This window comes from Dunckerocampus dactyliophorus, chromosome 10, assembly GCF_027744805.1.
Source record: "Dunckerocampus dactyliophorus isolate RoL2022-P2 chromosome 10, RoL_Ddac_1.1, whole genome shotgun sequence".
NCBI classification, from domain to species: domain Eukaryota; kingdom Metazoa; phylum Chordata; class Actinopteri; order Syngnathiformes; family Syngnathidae; genus Dunckerocampus; species Dunckerocampus dactyliophorus.
This window is the reverse complement of record NC_072828.1, coordinates 6,545,998-6,563,723: the sequence shown is the minus strand read 5'-3', so window position 1 is coordinate 6,563,723 and position 17,726 is coordinate 6,545,998. Positions and strand designations below refer to the sequence as shown.

The 17,726-nt window shown below is 42.1% G+C and overlaps 2 protein-coding genes across 6 annotated transcripts in view; one reads left to right on the top strand and one right to left on the bottom strand.

Annotated features, from left to right (window-relative positions):
* The window catches only part of LOC129188661 (uncharacterized), a 28,202-nt gene that overhangs the window by 5,644 nt on the left and 4,832 nt on the right, over window positions 1-17,726 (bottom strand). For 2 of the 4 annotated variants that reach the window (XM_054789514.1, XM_054789516.1), the window contains one exon: window positions 14,637-15,097. The gene's annotated coding sequence lies outside the window, so the exon portion shown is untranslated. Of the gene's footprint in view, window positions 1-14,636; window positions 15,098-15,590; window positions 17,484-17,726 lie in introns of those variants that run through there. The other 2 variants (XM_054789515.1, XM_054789513.1) reach the window with 2 other exon arrangements.
* amotl2a (angiomotin like 2a) lies at window positions 1,731-12,822 on the top strand. 2 transcript variants are annotated; one of them, XM_054789512.1, is made up of 11 exons: window positions 1,731-3,330; window positions 4,972-5,691; window positions 5,777-5,888; window positions 6,853-6,997; window positions 7,067-7,159; window positions 7,900-8,195; window positions 8,279-8,463; window positions 9,090-9,191; window positions 9,960-10,120; window positions 10,396-10,494; window positions 10,651-12,822. In XM_054789512.1, the coding sequence occupies exons 2-11, from the start codon at window positions 5,033-5,035 to the stop codon at window positions 10,728-10,730; spliced, it is 1,932 nt and encodes a 643-aa protein (XP_054645487.1). In that variant the 5' UTR covers window positions 1,731-3,330; window positions 4,972-5,032; the 3' UTR covers window positions 10,731-12,822. The 2 variants fall into 2 exon arrangements, with proteins under 2 accessions (XP_054645487.1, XP_054645486.1); XM_054789511.1 differs by having other exon boundaries at window positions 6,853-7,159.

The following is a 17,726-nucleotide window of genomic DNA, read 5'->3' as shown; positions in this document are numbered from 1 at the left end:
ACCAGAATGAAAGATACTATACATGTACACAATGTACATTTACTACACCGCTACTGCAAGCTACAGATACACTTCACTGTGTTTCTTTACCATGTGACATCGCCTACTAGTAGCCTTTCTTTCTTTAGCTTGGCTGTCATATACTTGATCTTAACCCTTACATACTGTTGCGCTCAAATTTGACATTTAACAGCAATAGGAATACCCTAAGCGTCATTCTTTTAGCCTGAAATTGTATGACTTTTCCTGAAGTGACCCAAAATACAAATAAAATTATTAATGTATAGAACTAAAAAAAAAAAACTAACAAAAAATGGATGGAAAAACAGCAAAGAGCGAAGTTGATGCTTTTTCACCTATACGACAAAGCTGAGATGCAGTTTTTTCTTGAAATATACATACCTGTAACTTCTTAGCATATCTACATGTGTTGCCTTACATACAGTAATATCAAAGTGGCAAAGTTGCATCCTTTCATTTTCATTCCTTTTCCACTATGCTAAAAAAGGTTTGGACACCCCTGATCTAAACCTGCAACATGTTTTTGCATGAAATTCTAGCTTGAGTGGGTCAAATTTCTAATAATGCTGTGGCTTCCATAAAGTGCTGCAAGCTAACACGTTTTGCATTTTCTTTCACAGCCTTTTTTTTGTTTGTTTTTTTTGCATAACAGCCCGACTTATCTTGTTGCTCTGTCGTGAGAGCCCCCAGCATTCTTCTGTTGGACTTTAACTGCCATGCAAATGAGCAGGTGGACGTTTGGCTGCCAGTGATAAAGTACACGCCGTCGACAGGCCGGCACTTGTTTGCAACACACACAGGCCACCATATTACCCCTCCGCCCTTTTCATACCAGAGTAGAAAAACTGTCAATAAGCTTCCAACCCCCACGGCCAGCTGATGCTGCAAAGCGGAGATGCTGGAAGTGGAGGTGGGGAGGGCGGCAGATGGCAGGTCTGCCCCCGTCATGTCTGCTTTTTGGGGGAAGAACAATGCATCTCTCAGAGCTGCTGCTAAAAGGAGAGGGGGGAGGGGGGTTGAGGCGGTGGACAGCTGGCAGGCAGCGTGCCTCGTAGACTACCACAACCCCCCTCCCGAGCCACTCACGCTGCAATTACCCGGCACGAGCCTCAGCTTAAATATTTACCATGCAAAGAAAAAGACGCCAATGATTAAACCACCTGTGTCTAAGTGCTCACCTGGCGTCTTTACGCCGTGTGCAGCATGCCGAGTCCAGTCAGGACTTGTTCCACATTTTCTTATTTTACAGCTTTATTCCAAAATTGAATAAATTCTTTTTTTCCCCTCAAAATTCTACACATCACATCTCATAATGATGACATGAAAATAGATTTTTGGAAATGTTTGAAAATATATTAAAAATAAAAAGTTAAAAAGCTGTACATAAGTATTCACAGCCCCACACTTGGGCTCAGGTGCATCCTGCTTCCACTGATCATCAGTGAGATGTTTGTACAGCTTCATTGGACTCCCCCTGTGGTGAATTCAGTTGTGTCAGGAACACACCTGTCTATATAAGGCAGGGGTGTCCAAACTTGGATGTAAGGGCCACTTTGATATTTTATAAAGTAACACATATACTAAGAAGTGACTTATACATTATATATTTCAAGAAAAACTGCATCTCAGCTATGTCATATACAGTCATGGAAAAAATGATTAGACCATCCTTGTTTCTTCAGTTTATTGATCCATTTTAATGCCTGGTACAACTAAAGGTACATTTGTTTGGACAAATATAATGATGATAACAAATATAGCTCATAAGAGTTTAATTGAAGAGCTGATATCAAGCAACTTCCATGGTTTTCTTGGTAATAACCAAAATCACTTAAGTTCTTACATGAATAGCTATAGCATTGTACTGCCAAAAAATGTAACTCTTATGAGCTATTTTTGTTGTCATTGTTATATTTGTCCAAACAAAGGTGCCTTTACTTGTATCAGACATTAAAATGAACAAGAAACTGAAGAAACAAGGGTGGTCTAATCATTTCAATGACTGTAGGTGAAAAAGACTATTATTAGTATCAACTTCACGCTTTGTTTTATTGCTGTTCAGTATTTATTTTATTCTATTTTCTTATTCTTATCTCTCATGTCTTACCTTGGTTGTTTTATTTTGTGATGAAGGGATTAAGTTCATTCTGACATTTTTGCACAGCTGCTGGAAATGTGAATGTCCCTTGGAGATGAATAAAGTATCTATCTGTATAAATGTTGTGACATCTTTTGAAATTTCATCTTTATGACATGGACATGATACCGCATCTGACCCGCCCCTAGCTAGATGAGCCCGCGCAACACTTAAAAACATAACAGGCTTCGCTACACCTCTTAAATCAAGCTCTGCCGACTATCTGTCAGTTGTGGGAGCTGTACAGTAAGTTTGAACACATTTTTAAATATATTTTTAATAACTAAATGCTGTATAACTATTATACAGGTCAGTACATGTTTCCAAGGATTTTTTTTGTTTTGTTTTTATTTTTGGACAAAGTATAATAGTAGACGATGGATTAAAAATCTGGCTAAGGACATATTTTTGATATTCAACTACATTTCTAAATATAAATGATATGGTTTGTATTTTTAAGTTTAATTAGATTTTTATTTGAATTATTCCCTAATATCCTATTCCTAATATCCTAATTGTTTATTTTTCTTTTTTCCCCCTTGGTTATGTTTTGGTGCTGGCAGTCTTTAGTGGTTTTGGGGTTTTTAAATAATAAAAAAAACACACACAAGCACAGAGTTGCGCTGCAAATGAAGGACCGGACCTCGGACACCGCTGCAGTACAACTTAACTAAAAGCCAACAAAAGTTTTTAAAAATGAACTGTAAATTCCAGTACATTTAGAAAAAATGTTCAAATTTGGGACTTTTCAATATTCAGTTTTGAGCTTTATTAACATTTTGGAATTTGCGTTGTAACTGTTCAATAATGGAATGAAGCGTCAGATACAACTTGCCTAATAACTGAGCACACAATGTAGACAGGCATAGACAGACCCCACCCCCTTCTCTTTGCCACGCCCCCTGTCCTACTCCCCCCCTCCTCAGTGTTTGATCCTCAGGGACATGAAGCCTCAGCATTCCACTCATTCCAGCCTTCCAACAATCACCCACTGAGTCTTTATGAGCAGTCTGCGCGCTCGGAGGACACAAGGAGGCACGGACACGGAGGGACACGCGTGGAGCGCAAGTTCCTCACTTTTGGACTGGACTTGAGGAGAAACTTCATTGACCATTACTGCAACACTGTTGGAGCATTTCGTGTTCGAAAAAGTGGGATGAGACCAGGATTGGGTGAGTTTAGAGCTTTTTATTTGGCTTAATACTAATAGTAATAGGTGTTTGTGGGCGCAGTAGCGTCCATTCAAGTGCATGAATACAGACACTATCGTCACAATGACAAAATGTGTGTTAAAGATGTTTGATTTTTTTTAAGGACGCCTCCAATTCTACCACATTTTAACTCAATGAACACAAAAAACGATGACTAAAACACGAAATAAATAAATATATACACAGTGTACAGTATATACTGTATATGCACATATAATTTGCACACAAATAATCGCAGAGTTATTCTTTATTACCTTTTATTTGATTTCTTGTGTGTTGCTGGCATCCATTGTGGAAGGCAAAGGAAGCATTTCATTGTTTCCTGACTGTGCATATGACATAAAACATTTTTATCTTATCTTGTGTTCATAAATGTGTAATTGCGTGAGCTTGTACACATACGTGAGTTGATTCTAACGTAGCACCTTTTTGTGTAAATCTTTATTTGAACTTTTTGTTACATTTGTGCATTTTATTTCTAACGTTAACTTTCGTTGAACCAACAAAATACAACCGTGCGCTTTTTATATACCTATATTTACAAAACACTATATCTACTATGCAGAGCCTGTTTAAACTATTTTGATGTTATTTATGGAATATGTGTTTGTTTGTGGGACTGCTCTGAGCTAACAAAAACTTACTTATTTTTGAGCATTTGTACAAACCAGCACCTCCTCTCAAATTGATGCCTCCTTGAATAAAATTGCTATTCTCTGCATTTTACAAAATAAAACGGGCAATATTTGAGGATATTTTTTTTTACAGTTAATCTATTGTCACTTTTTCACCAACATAATTTTCCAAAAGTTACAACTTCATTTTGTTTTGTTTGTTTCTCATATTAAGTATTTCATATTTCAACTCTATGCTATTAAAATGACATTATTTTTGCTCTGATATTACGAGTCTATTCTCGTAAAATTGCACCTTTTTTCTTGTCAGAACACGACTTTCTTCTGTTAACAGTTTGACTTTATTCCTGTAAAAGTACAGCTGTTTTTCTCCTATTGTTTTTTTTAAATTTTCCAACTATTTCTACTTTCTTCTTGTAAATTTTCTTCTTGTAATTATGACTTTATTCCCATTATATTGTGACTTTATTCTCATAACTTTTTTCGTAACATTATTTTCCCAAAATTTTTTTTTTTTTTTCAGAATATGTCGACTTTACAAAATAACTTTTTTAGACTTTTGAAATTATAAATTAAAACAATTCCTCATATCTAAAAATTATTTTAACTTTTTTCTGTCAATATTTTGACTTTATTCTTGTAAAGTTACGGCTGATTTTTCCATTTATGTTGTTAGTTTTCTTGTCAAGTTTTCTTTATATAAAATTATATTTTTAGAATGTGCCGCGGGCCAATTAAAAAAACAGCTACGGGCTGCAAATGGCCCCCGGGCAGCACTTTGGACACCCCTGCCCTAAAACATACTGTTGTAATGTTCTGATAGTCTTTCATTTTATTCTTAGAATATGAATTTTTAAAAATCCAGCAGTGGGCTGCAAATGGACCCCGTGCCACACTATAAGACACTATAAGACAGCAGAAGTGTCATCATGTCAAATATCTTACTAGTTTATTGTTTTTTCTTCAGCTTCGTTGTGATTCCTGACCTGTGCCAAGTAAAGTCCCCTCTCTGGGCCGTCCCCTCTGACATGAGAACCGCCGAGGCCGCCCCCGCGACGGTCCTGCACCGCCTCATCCAGGAGCAGCTCCGCTTCGGGAAGCTGGCGGACACACGTGCACTGTTGGCGATCCAGCAGCAGGCCCTGCGTGGGGGGGGACGTGCAGGTGTTGGAGGCGGCGACGGCGGAACAAGCGCCGGTAGTCCTCTCTCCTCTCTAGAGAGCCTGGCCCAGGAGGAGTCCCCGTACATGCACGTGTCCACCAGGCAGGATCCTCAAGGCCAGGAGTACCAGGGGAGCAGTGTGCAGCAGGAAAAGCCGCTGAGGAATTCCATGCAGCTCCATGGAGAGGAGCTTCCCACCTACGAGGAGGCCAAGTACCTGATGTCCCAGAAGGGGGACACGATGTCTGGGTGTGCTGAGAGAGGACAATGGGATGCCAAACGGGAGCACGCTCGCTCTCTCAGCGAGCGCCTCATGCAGCTGTCTCTGGAGAGGAGCACACAGGAGAACATTTGGGCTCTGAGCTCCTCACTCAGCTTCCCTCAGCTCTACAGCACCGCAAATGTCCCTGAAGGACCTCCACTGGACCCGAGAGGACCGCCACCGGAATACCCTCTGTGTCCCAGCAAGCTTCCCCAGGAAGTCTGCTTCCAAGAACCTCCTCCCCCCTTCCACCCTCAACACAGGTAGATGTTTGGACACCGTGTGACCTGGCCGACTTTTTCACCCCCGTGACCTCTAATCGTATGACCTCCACCTCCTCCCTGGCAGGAATGCTCACAATCCCATGACGGTGGCTCCCAGCGACGTGTTGATGCGGGAGAACCAAAGGCTGAGGCAGGAAGTGGAGATGTACGCCGAGAAGGCGGCACGCTTCAATAAGGTCAGGAAAAAAATCCAAAGTCAGAACATCTTTCTGGAATGTTCTTCCCACCCACAAACATCCACTCAGCCTTAGAAGGAAAAATAACATCTAGGACACGCCAGCGCTCACTTCCTTCCTCCTCATTCTTTCCTTTTGTCTTTCTTTCCCTTTCTTCATTTCCTGCTTCATCTTTCACTCTTTTCAACTCTTGCATCTTTCTATCCTTCCACGTCTTTACTTTCTTACCACTTGCTGTTCACCTTCCTTCATTCCTTCCTTCTGTCCACTTTTTTCCTTCCGTCTGGCCACCTTGCTTCCTCCTGCCCATCCTCCTTCCTCCTGTCCACCTTTCTGTCCACCTTTTTTCCTTTTTTGTTCTTTTTTTTTCTCTTTTTTGTTCCTTCCTTCTTTTTCATCCTTCATTGTCCCGCCTGTGTAGTTGCTTTTGTCCATTTTTCTTCTGCCTTCTCGTTCTTCCCCCTTCTTTCTTTCGTACCTTCCTTGTTTCCTTGCCTTTTTTGTCTCTCTGTTTCCTCCTATCTTTTCTTCTTTCACGGATTCATTCTGGTTTCTTGTCTTTCTAGCGTTGTTTTGGCTTTCCTTTCTATCCTCACTGTGCCACCGTTTTTCCCTCCATTTTTCGGACTTTTTATATTCTTACTTTCTTTTCATCATTCCTTCCTTCTTGTTTCTCTTTTGTCTTCTTTTTTTTTCGTAAAATCCGATTTCATGTTGTATTCCTTCTATGTTTAAAGAGTACTTCCCTGCTTTCTTTGACTTCTAAGCATGTAAGGACGGTGTATTCAATGTTCACATTGTGCCATCGTAGCCTTTTAACGTTACAGTGAATTTCAATGCAGGCTTTCTTTGTGCTGGATTTTAGATTCCCTGCTGTAGAACTTGGACTTTTAAATGCCCCCCCCCCACACACACACACACACACAGTTTCACTATGTGAAGCTATTCTTCGTGTCTTTTCTAGCTGGAGAAGGAGATTGAAAGGATTTCGGAGGCTTACGAGACGTTGATGAAGGGCTCGGCCAAGCGGGAAGCTCTGGAGAAGACGATGAGGAACAAGCTGGAGGCCGAGATGAAGAGGATGCACGACTTCAACCGGGACCTGAGAGGTACATTGTTGAGTGAAAAGCGCAACCACACCGACTGCGGCGGTGTGACGGCGACTTGTCTTTTTCCAGAACAACTGTGCTCAGCCACCAAACACAGAGCGGCCATGGAAGCAGAATGCTCGGACCGCAAGCAGCACGTCTTCCTGAAGCTGCTGGAGCAAAGTAAGACGCAAATCTTTCCACTCATCTGTGGCGCTCAGGCGGCGGCCATTGTGTCCTGGATTCCTAGAATGTTTCTTGCGTTGTTTCAGTAATTTGTTGCGCTCACGTTTGTCTCCGCCCACTCATCCTCATTTGGAACTGTGGAACATTGTGTAGACATTTCCTCACCAGGGACATGCTGAGGAGCAAATCCATCCTACCTCCACTTTAAACTTGCATAAGACTCACTTATGATATATTTCTAGGAGGTCAAGTTACGTAATCATGTTAATCATGCTCCCAGTTCTGTTCCACATTACACTGATGCAATGGACTTCCATCAGACAGAGATATGGAGCGCTTGTTTCTCAGCCCAACACGAACCAGAAACACGCATGGCGGCGCACAAAAGCATTGAGCGATTTATATTTTGAGCTTCTTGTTTACTCGGTGTTCCGTGGAGGCATTTCAAAGCTTTTCCAAGTACAAAGCTACGCCTGTGTGTGCGTAAGTGGATAAGAGGAAGTCTGCATTCCCCGCGGCAGGCATGCACTCGGCAGGGGTTGTGTAATCAAGCCCCCACCCTCTTTTTTTTTCAATGTGGCACAGAACTTTTCATTCAGGAATGATGAAGACGTTGGAGATAGTGGTTCAGTGAAATTCAGTCACGTCGCTTAAAATATTCCATCCAGAAAATTGGCTGTCAATTACACTTAATACGTGGAAACTTAGTGAAAAAAATGTACCGTGTGTTGTCTTAGATGAGGAGCAGCAGCGGGAGAAGGAACGACTGGAGAGGAACATCCAGCACTTGCGTCTCTCGGCCGAGGAAAGCCAGCGAGCACGCGAGCTCCTGGAGAAGGCGCTGCTGTCATCGCACGCTCGCAACCGGCAGCTGGAGGAGGAGCTTCAGAGGAAGCGGGCCTACGTGGAGAAGGTGGAGCGCCTTCAGAGCTCGCTGGCCCAGCTGCAGGCGGCGTGCGAGAAGCGGGAAGCGCTGGAGCTGCGGCTGCGCACCAGGCTGGAGCAGGAACTGAAGAGCATGCGCACGCAACAGGTGAGGAGTTTGTGGAGCTTGGGACCATCTCATCTCAGTGAAACATGACTTAACGTCCATTGTCTTGTCTGTCTCGCCTTCAGAACCAGACCTCAGGCGCAGTGGCTTCTGTGGCAAGCTCCTCCTTGTCGCAGCAGCAGCTGAGGGAGCGGGAGGAGCGTATCTTGGCCCTGGAGGCTGACATCACCAAGTGGGAGCAGAAATATCTGGAGGAGAGCACCATGAGGCAGTTTGCCATGGACGCTGCCGCCACCGCTGCAGCACAGAGGTACCATCACCGAGCCCGTACTACAAACCACCCAGTGATATCAACTCAAACCATCCAGAGATATCAACTCAAAACGTTTTCTGATTTTCAACTGAAAACACCCAGTGATATCAACTCAAACATCCACCGATAACAACTCAAACCATCCTGCGATATCAACTCTAACCAACCAGTGATATTAACTCAAACCAGTGATATCCATGTAAAAATTCTGTGATATCCATGTAAACATTCAGTGATATCAACTCAAACAATTCAGTGATGTCAACACAAACCATTCAGTGATATCAACACACATCATCCAGTGATATCAACTGAAAACACCCAGTGATATCAACTCTAACATCCAGCGATAACAACTCAAACCATCCTGTGATATCAACTCTAACCAACCAGTGATATTAACTCAAACCAGTGATATCCATATAAACATTCAGTGATATCCATGTAAACATTCAGTGATATCAAGTCAAACCATTCAGTGATATGAACACAAACCATCCAGTGATATCAATGAAACAATGCAGTGATATCCACTCAAACCACCCAGCGATATCAACACAAGCCATCCAGTGATATCAACTTCAACCATCCAGTGACATGAAATTCAAACTGTTTCCCCACAGAGACACAACCATCATCAACAACTCGCCTGGACATTCACCTGACAGCAGTTTTAACGAGGATCTGCCTCCTTCCAGTCCCAGACACCAGGAGATGGAGAACAGGTACACACTTCTTGTTGAAGAGATATTACATCGTTTTGTTCTAGAACTGTTTTTTCAAGGTACAAACTGTTAATGTAAAAGGCCTCCAACGAAAATGTGACTTTATCGTCACCCAAAGACAAGACAAGGGGCCGCCATCGTTTCGTTTTGTGCCCGATGATGACATTCGTGTGTTGCTGGCTGCACAAAAGTACTTTAGAAGTAGCATGAATGATCCAATTAACGCTTCTACTCAATAACCACCGTTGCCAGATGCCTGGTCTAAAAAAGCAAATGACCACCGGTGACTCCAATTCAGAAAACACTGCTGTTAACATCTGTGGCCTTAGGCAACCTGCTGATATAAAATAAAATAAACCTACAAGATGGCAGTAGCTGCATTTGAATGACAGCATCCGACAGCTTTATCTATGGCTCTGCATGTGCTTTAAAATGTTGCCAGCCAGCTGTTGGTGCGAAAGTACACTTGCCGTACTGTTGATTCCAATCAAATTAGCAGAGGTTTTAATGCTGACTAAGCAGTTTGCTTTTTATCGCAGCTAACAGCAGCTCTATCTATCTATACACTTGAAATCGTCGGTGTGAAACTCATGCGTGTCGCATTAGTTGTACCGTTGTTTACAGTCAACTCATCAGAGGTAATCATGCTGACCTTAACGCTATTACAGAATTGCCTCTCTTGCTGCTGTGTTGTGCAACACACCTGTTAATAAATGTGGTCAACTTTCTCATGCTCCCCAAATCATATCGTCATTTGTGTGCGTTCAGAATCCGAGCCTTGCATGTTCAGCTCCTGGAGAAGGACGCCGTGATCAGGGTCCTCCAGCAGCGCTCCAGGTGGGAGCAGAGCAAGCTGGAGAAACAGGGCCTCCGGCTGGCCAGGTCCGTCCCATCCATCTCCACAGCGAGCGGCAGCATCGAAACAAAAGGTGAGTTTGACGCACGATTGCGGTATCCAGCGACAACTGGCTGGCAGACAAGACAGAATGTAAGCCGTCCTAAGAAAAAGCAGAGAAGGACATAGCCCCCACCACACCCTGTCCTTCAAATAGATGCGTTTTTAAGCTGGAATGCGTATCATCCCCCTCCCTCCAGAATAGCCCCCATCCAGAATAGTCCTGGGAAGAACCCCGCCACACAGAAGCGTGTAAATGTGGATGCAAGCGAGTAATTCAGCGCCTTCTTGCTTTGTCTGTGTGCGCAGCAAAGAGCCTCTCGGATGACCAGACAAGTGGCGCCGTGCTGCGACGGCGGGACTCCAGCACCCAATGTGACGAGGCCCCGCTCAGGACGGCTGCCACCGGTGGGTTCAATGTGCTAATTTCACATCTAACGACTGTTGACGCTGATCGATGTTGAAAGTGTAAACCCAGACAGGATTAGCGCACACAGACATAAATCAGTCTGGAACACAAGGTCACTGAAGAACGCTGTTATTATTGTTTGTTCTCCCGTGCAGACACCTCAGAGGAACCGGACCTCGGAGGAGTGAAGAGCATCAACAGAACAGATGCAGACATGGTGGAGATCCTCATTTGATCCTCATCCACGTGACTCTGAAGAAGCTTTCCAACCTTGCAGAGTTGGGCTCACAAGCCCAAAACACCTCAAGGAATGTGAGATGTTAGCACACGTGTGTCTGTGTCTTATTTATTTCTTATGTGTCATCGCTGCTCATGTTGTTCATGCTTTTTATTATTGTTTATTATTATTTAAATTTAAATTTAAATGAAGCAATGGGAGTGATTGTCGTGGGTGGAAGCATCTCTTCTGTGTAACAGAGCGACATATTTAAATTATTATTTATCTTTGGCTTGCAGCGTAGCAGATCATCCAGACGTGTCGAAAGTCCATTTAGTTGTTCTTTTAAAGACTTTATAGCAGATCCGAAAGGAAAAACAAGTACAATCTGATGCAATAATGCTTTTTTATCGTCACGATCTTGTCTTCCTACCATGCCAATGCTGACATTGGCAAAGCATGGTGGTAGCGTCATGGCCTGGGGCAGCACAAGTGCTGCCGGCACTGGGGAGCTGCGGTTTACTGAGTGGAAACAAATGTACTGTGATGTGTAAAAGAAAAACAACAAAAAACACAAGATGATGTTTTTAAAAATAGCTGGTACTAGCAAGATAACTGTCTTGCCTGCATTGTTTTCTGTGGCTGCACGAGTGCTGCTGTGTTAAAAACGTGAGATCTGATTGACAAGATTAGAAAAGTGGACGTCCCTTTTTAAAAGAATTATTTGTGTGAAACAGGGTCATTGGCGGTTTTAGCTATGGAACACTTGGACAATTGCCCATAGGGGCATTCTTTAGGGGGTGCAGCAAGGACTAGGTGGAAAAAAAAATTATATTTATATTTGCTCATTTTCTCGTTCGTGTGTGGGCCCTCTACAGGCGGGATACGGGTGTACCTTATACATGTTCACATGGAGTGGATACAGCTAAACCGAATCTCGAACAGAGCATGACTCTCTTACTACGTACTGTAGTGAGTTGCATAGGAATTGATCAGAGGTTAACTTCAACTTGCTTTCAGGAAGTGCTTTTTTATTTGCAACTAGCATCTCAGCAAATACGCTAACTCACACAAAAGAACAGAGGATCATCAACTCAAACCACTATCTCACTCACGGTTTTGAAAACACAAGCGCAAGGCATGCTGGGAAGCCCACTCTCACACTTAGCATGCCATGAGTGAGATGGTGGTTAGAGTTGATGACCCTCTCTTCTTTTGTGCTGTTTGTAAAGAGCACCTCGATGGAGGGGGGTCTCACATAGGGTGCCGTTGAAGCTAGAACCGTCACGGCACGGGGTCACATCATCCTGATTCCCAGTTCGGAACGCACTCGCCTCGCACTGGAAGCTAATCTTCTCACATTCCTTGCCGAGGGAACGCTCCCGTTAAAAAAAAAAGGCTATCTAAAGTCTGACCCTTCGCCCTCGTTAAAATGGCGCACATTCTCTACATGATTCCCTTCCTGGGCTCTCGGACCCGTGGCGGCCGGTTCCGCCATCAGCGTGTATTATTGGAGCGCGTTTGCCATTCTATTTGTCGTCCCCCGTCACCAAGAACTGCTCAAGCATCCTCAGCATGGATTCTATTCTATTTATTTCTGCCTGATGGCTCAACACGTCTGAATGTAGACTCCCGTTGGCTTGGAATGTCTGTTTTTTTTATTGAACTGGAATGTGCTACAGGTCACATTTGTTCCACTCTGGAAGGGGAATACCGCCCAAATAAAGCGCGTGGCCAAGCGGCTGGTCTAGTCCAGTTTGGAAGTGTTGCATTCTTGTTTAATTCTGACACTTAATGCCTCCCGTTCAAGCGCTCACATCTCATCCCCCGCCCCCCACGGTGCATTAGCTGGTCAATGCAGTATGACAGAAATGTCCCTCGGAATGTGTTTACATGGAATGTGCCTGTTTCACATTTTTTTTCTTGCATTTGTGTTGTTTCCTGGTGCCAAAGATGTACTTTTTATTTTGGAAGTTGTAATCCTACACACACACACACAAACAAAAGGTTCTGATGAGGGCTCTTGCCTCACCTGGTTGACGCTGCTGTGAACCTGTTGTAAAGTATGTATTTCTTTATGTCACCACAAGAGATAAAAAGTGTTAATATATGCCCAACAAGTGTCTTTGTTCTTTGCATGTTGACGCAAAACACTGAAACAGTGTTGCACAAAAGCGAGCACATCCCTCACCTTTCAGCAAGCAAAATGTACGTTACAGCAGGTGTCCAAAGTGTGGCCCTGGGGTCATTTGTGGCTGTTTTTTTTTTATTGGCCTGCAGCATATTCAAAATAAGATTTAACGAGAAAACTATAAAACAACAGCAAAAATTTTAAAAAATCTGTAATTTTACAAGAATAAAGCCAATATTTAAAAAACGTTGTAATGTGAATAACGTAATATTATGCGGAAAATTAATGTAATTTTAGGAGCATAAAGTGGAAATATTAAAGGAAAAAGATGTTATTTTTTTAAAAGTTGTAACAAAGCAACAAATAACGTTGCATTTTTTTGGAAAATTAATTTGCAGAAAAATTTCAATGATCAAGTCAGTATATGGGAATAAAGTCATAATTATGAGAAGAAAAGTTACAAGAAGAAAGTTGAAATAGTTGGAAGATTTAAAAAAAAAACAGCAGAAATGGAAAAAAGAGCCGTAATTTTACAATAATTAAATAAAAGAAAAAAGTTTTATTCTAACGTGATGAAAGTCCCAATTTTAAAATAATAAGCTTGTAATATGAGGAAAAAATGTTAATTCTAGTAACAGAGTTGAAAATATGTCGTAATATTTGGAGAAACAAACAAAAGAAAGTTGAAATATTTGGAAAATGTAAAAAAAACAAAAAGGGAAAAAAGAGCAAAGACCAAAGTTCATCCTAATTATACGCTTTTTCAGTAGTCAGAGTAGTCAGTGTACAGCTTGAATAGCAGCATAGATGAGTCACCACACAGGCTAAGTAGCTGGCAACACACATGAGTAGCAAGATCAGTGTGTCTTGCCTGCAGTCCAGCATGGTGGTGCATAAGTGCTGCCAGCACTGGGGGAGCTACGGTCCACCGAAGGAAGATGGAGGCGCACAAGGTGGCTAACATCCACCATGAATGTCACCATGGAGAAGGATTCCAGTAACAACCTGAGCAGCTCTACTCAATTCCATGCCCAAGAGGATGAAGGCAGTGCTCACACTGTTGTTTCCCTTAGCAGCTCCTTCAGCAGCAGACTGTTACACCCACGGTGTAAGAAGGAGAGGTTCCGCAGGTCCATCATACCGACCGCTGTCAGGCTCTACAACACCTGCACCACCTGAACCATGTTGTAGTCACTATGTACAAGTATTCTTTACTTGCGTATCTTGCTTGCTGCTCTAACAAGTGAATTTCCCCGCTGTGGGATAAATAAAGTACAAGTACAAATACAAATACAAATACAAATACGAATATTCATAATCCATAATTCTGGCATGTTCACTGTGAGGGGTACTCACTTGTATTGCCAGGTATGTACAGTACACTCATTTTCAGTGAATAGTATAGCTGCTATACAAGCTGTACACTGACTACTCTATGGTATACTATGGTGTTTGACAGTGAAGACAAGCTAAGAATGTCCTGAAAGCAAAGATGGTGGTCTACCTAGAATGTGTGCAGCATTTCCAAGTCAAAAGATTCCTCTGTCAGCGTTGACGTTTAACGTCAATATTTATACCTTCTTCCTGCCCCCATGGGCATTCCGTGGATGCCGCACATTCTCCTCATGCAGTCTTTACTTGTCGGTGCCACTTTGCGCCGAAGATAAAGTCGTGTGTGCGTGTGTGTGTTTGGGTGTGTGTGTGTGTGTGTGTGTGCGCAGCAGCTCTTCCCAAATGGGGACAGGTGTCTCTGAAATTTATCATCGCTTTTGGCCCACTTCTGGCTCACATACCTCACATTTCTGATGTCCGTGCAAGCACATGTTTCCTGAGAGGAATGGAAGGCCTCAAGTTCTCATGTGGAGGAAGAGGAGCATTCCTCGCACATCTGGATTCTTGCCGTCACCCAGCATCCCAGTTCTAAGAGGATCAAGAACAGATGACCCTCTGCTCGGCACGTTAAAGGTCAGCGGCCTGTCTCTGCACACAGATGGAATACTGGGAAAAATGTCAAGCTCTCAGTTGCTGGGAGATTCCATAACTTCTTGCCTCCAGTTTCCATGGAATGTTCCAGCACCCACCTCATTAAGTGTTCCACATCAACCCAAGCATGTCATCTGGTTTGAGGAATGCTCCTGCTATGAATGAAAGCTATCAAGACGGCGAGTCGGAGCTTTTCAGGCTGGAGTCAAAGCCTTCCTTGTTTGTCCTGCAGTCCCGCTCCTTCGCAACGTTGCTGCTTGCAGGAATTGTCCTGATGGTGTGAAAGATGAAGAGCATTCACACAAATGATTCTTATCCCGCACACATTCTCATTCCAACATCAAAATGTTCACCTGGTTCGTACACACGAGCCACATTTAACGCGACAACATTCCCACTGAACAAAAACGGATAATTTTTAAACTTCCAACCGATTCATACCATTCAACCCATTCATACTTTCCCCAACATCCCACATTTCTATAACAGATTCCCTTCAATCTTAAGAATTCTTACTACTTCCACATTTTTCAACTCGTTCAAAGCATTCCAACACCAAAACCTTCTGGCTAACAATTTTCCAACGCCCTACAATTCCCACTTTTCCCATAATTCCACATGTTCACGTAGATCAGGGGTGTCCAAACCTTTTCCATTGTGGGCCACATGAAACATACTGAAAAATCAAAGACTGGACGGGCCACTTTAAATTCTTTACATTTTATTAACCCATGTAACTTTGTGATATACAGTCGTCCCTCGTTTATAGCAGTTATTTGGTTCCAGACCCAACCGCGTTAAATGAATTTACGCTATATAGGATTTAATGTTAATGGAATATTTTCGCAGTTAGAGCATAGAAAACCTATTTATGATTTTCTAAATACCATTTTTAACATTATTAGAGCCCTGTAGACATGAAATAACACCCCTATAGTCACCTTTACACTCCTATTATTTCTTTACACCACATTGTAGAACTCTTATGCCGCAGGGACTCGAGACGGCCCCTAGCTAGCAATCTAGTGAGCTAACAAGCTAGCAAGCTAACCAGTGAGCCTTGAAGTTATTTCTTCTAAACTATTTGAATGTCACTCCATCACTCTATTGCGTTTTTTCAAAAAAAAATATTAATAAATAATCTCTGTTGACTGTGGCCTGTTATTAGTAAAAAAAAATGTTGAAGGACAAGTTATATGTAGTATTGTTGTCACTTGGCGGCAGTAATGTTCTGAGACATGACGTTGGAGTACATTACCTTTCACACTGCATGGAGACTGGCTACTGAGCCAGCAGAGCCCAGCCGACATGCCATAGATGAGATCGAGTGAAAAAAGGTTCTCATTGTTTTTGGAGAGTCTAACTAGTTAGCTCAGTAGCTTGTGCTAGCGGCAACCGTCTTATGTCCTTGCAATGATCCCATAGCCTGTGCAATGTGATGTATAGTGTTCCCTCGTTTATTGCGGGGGATAGATTCCCAAAATAGGCTGATAAGTGAACTCCGCAAAGTAGCCAGCTTTCTTTTTTCAACCATTATTATATGTTTCAAGGCTGTAAAACGACGCAGCATACACTTTATAGAATTTTCTCAGACAGGCATTAACATTTTCTCACATTTCTCACATTTTTTTCTCACATTTCAAGTTCCAATTTTGTTTGAATTTTAATGATCAACCTACTAGGTTGGAGACAAGAAATTATTAAGTGACTCACGCGTATTCGCTCCTCTGACCTTGCCTCGTTCTTGCGCCGTTCGGCTGTAGCGTGTTTGTATCCTTGTTATAATATATTGTTCCTGTCGTCGTATTTTACTCCTCCTCGTCCTCCAAGAACCGAAGATTCCATTGTAGCTCCTACTGTGGGTTGCTAATATGCTCGTACACGCACATAAACACATACTGAGATGAGGTGGTGACTACATCTTTACTTCAGCTGCACACGTCTTCAACTCTCGCATGAGTGTACCACACCCTCGCAGAAAATACAATAACAGACACGTACAACAGAAGATAGATCGCACTGATATACCACAAGGATGCAGAGCACAAGGTCAGTTCATATGCTGTTCAAAGAAACATCAAAATTGCACTTAAAAAAATCTGCAAAACAGCAAGTCTGCGAAATGTGAACCGCGATGTATCGAGGCAACACTGTATCCAAAGAAGAATAGGAGTGTACAGTTGCGGGTGTTATTTCATGTCTACAGGGCTCAAAATTAATGTTAAAACCCGTATTTACAAATTCATAAATCATGCTCTATCTACGAAAATATTTTGTTTATTCATATTGAATCTTACTTTGCGTAAATTCACTCATCGTCGCATCTGGAACCAATTAACGACGATAAACGAGGGACGACCTGTATTAGGATCAACTTTTTCTCCCTAATTACACTTTATTTGATAAATATTTCACCATTTACATGTTCTTTTTCTTGTAATGTTATGACTTTATTCCTGTAATAGTTTGGTTTGTTTTGGTTTAGTTTATTTGAACATGAAGGTTACAATGGAATACATCTCATGAATCATCCTTTCACAGTTCCACATGTCCAAAAGGAGTAGGAAGAAGCAAAGCTTATTTAATCCTACCCCCCCATCCATTCCATATGTTGTACAACACTTGTTGTTCACTTCCTGCATTCCATGTCATGTTTTCTGTAATAATCAGAATAATAATACATAATAACAGTAAGACAAAAATTTTTTATATATACATATATATATACACACACACACACACACACACACATATATATAATAAATATGAATAAAAAAAATGTTCCTTAAAAAACAAAACAAAACGAAAAAAAACAAAAAATAACGAACCTGACGGAACATCATTGTGATGATCAAGACTCTTCTGCCTTGTATTTAGCAAACGTCAACTGCTTGTATTGT

Excerpts from the sequence above, each read along its gene's own strand:
- amotl2a (XM_054789511.1), top strand. The coding sequence starts at position 5,033 with ATGAGAACCGCCGAGGCCGCCCCCGCGACGGTCCTGCACCGCCTCATC. Across the intron at positions 5,692-5,776 it reads CCCTTCCACCCTCAACACAG|GAATGCTCACAATCCCATGA; the intron begins GTAGATGTTTGG and ends CCTCCCTGGCAG. Across the intron at positions 10,121-10,395 it reads CGGCAGCATCGAAACAAAAG|CAAAGAGCCTCTCGGATGAC; the intron begins GTGAGTTTGACG and ends CTGTGTGCGCAG.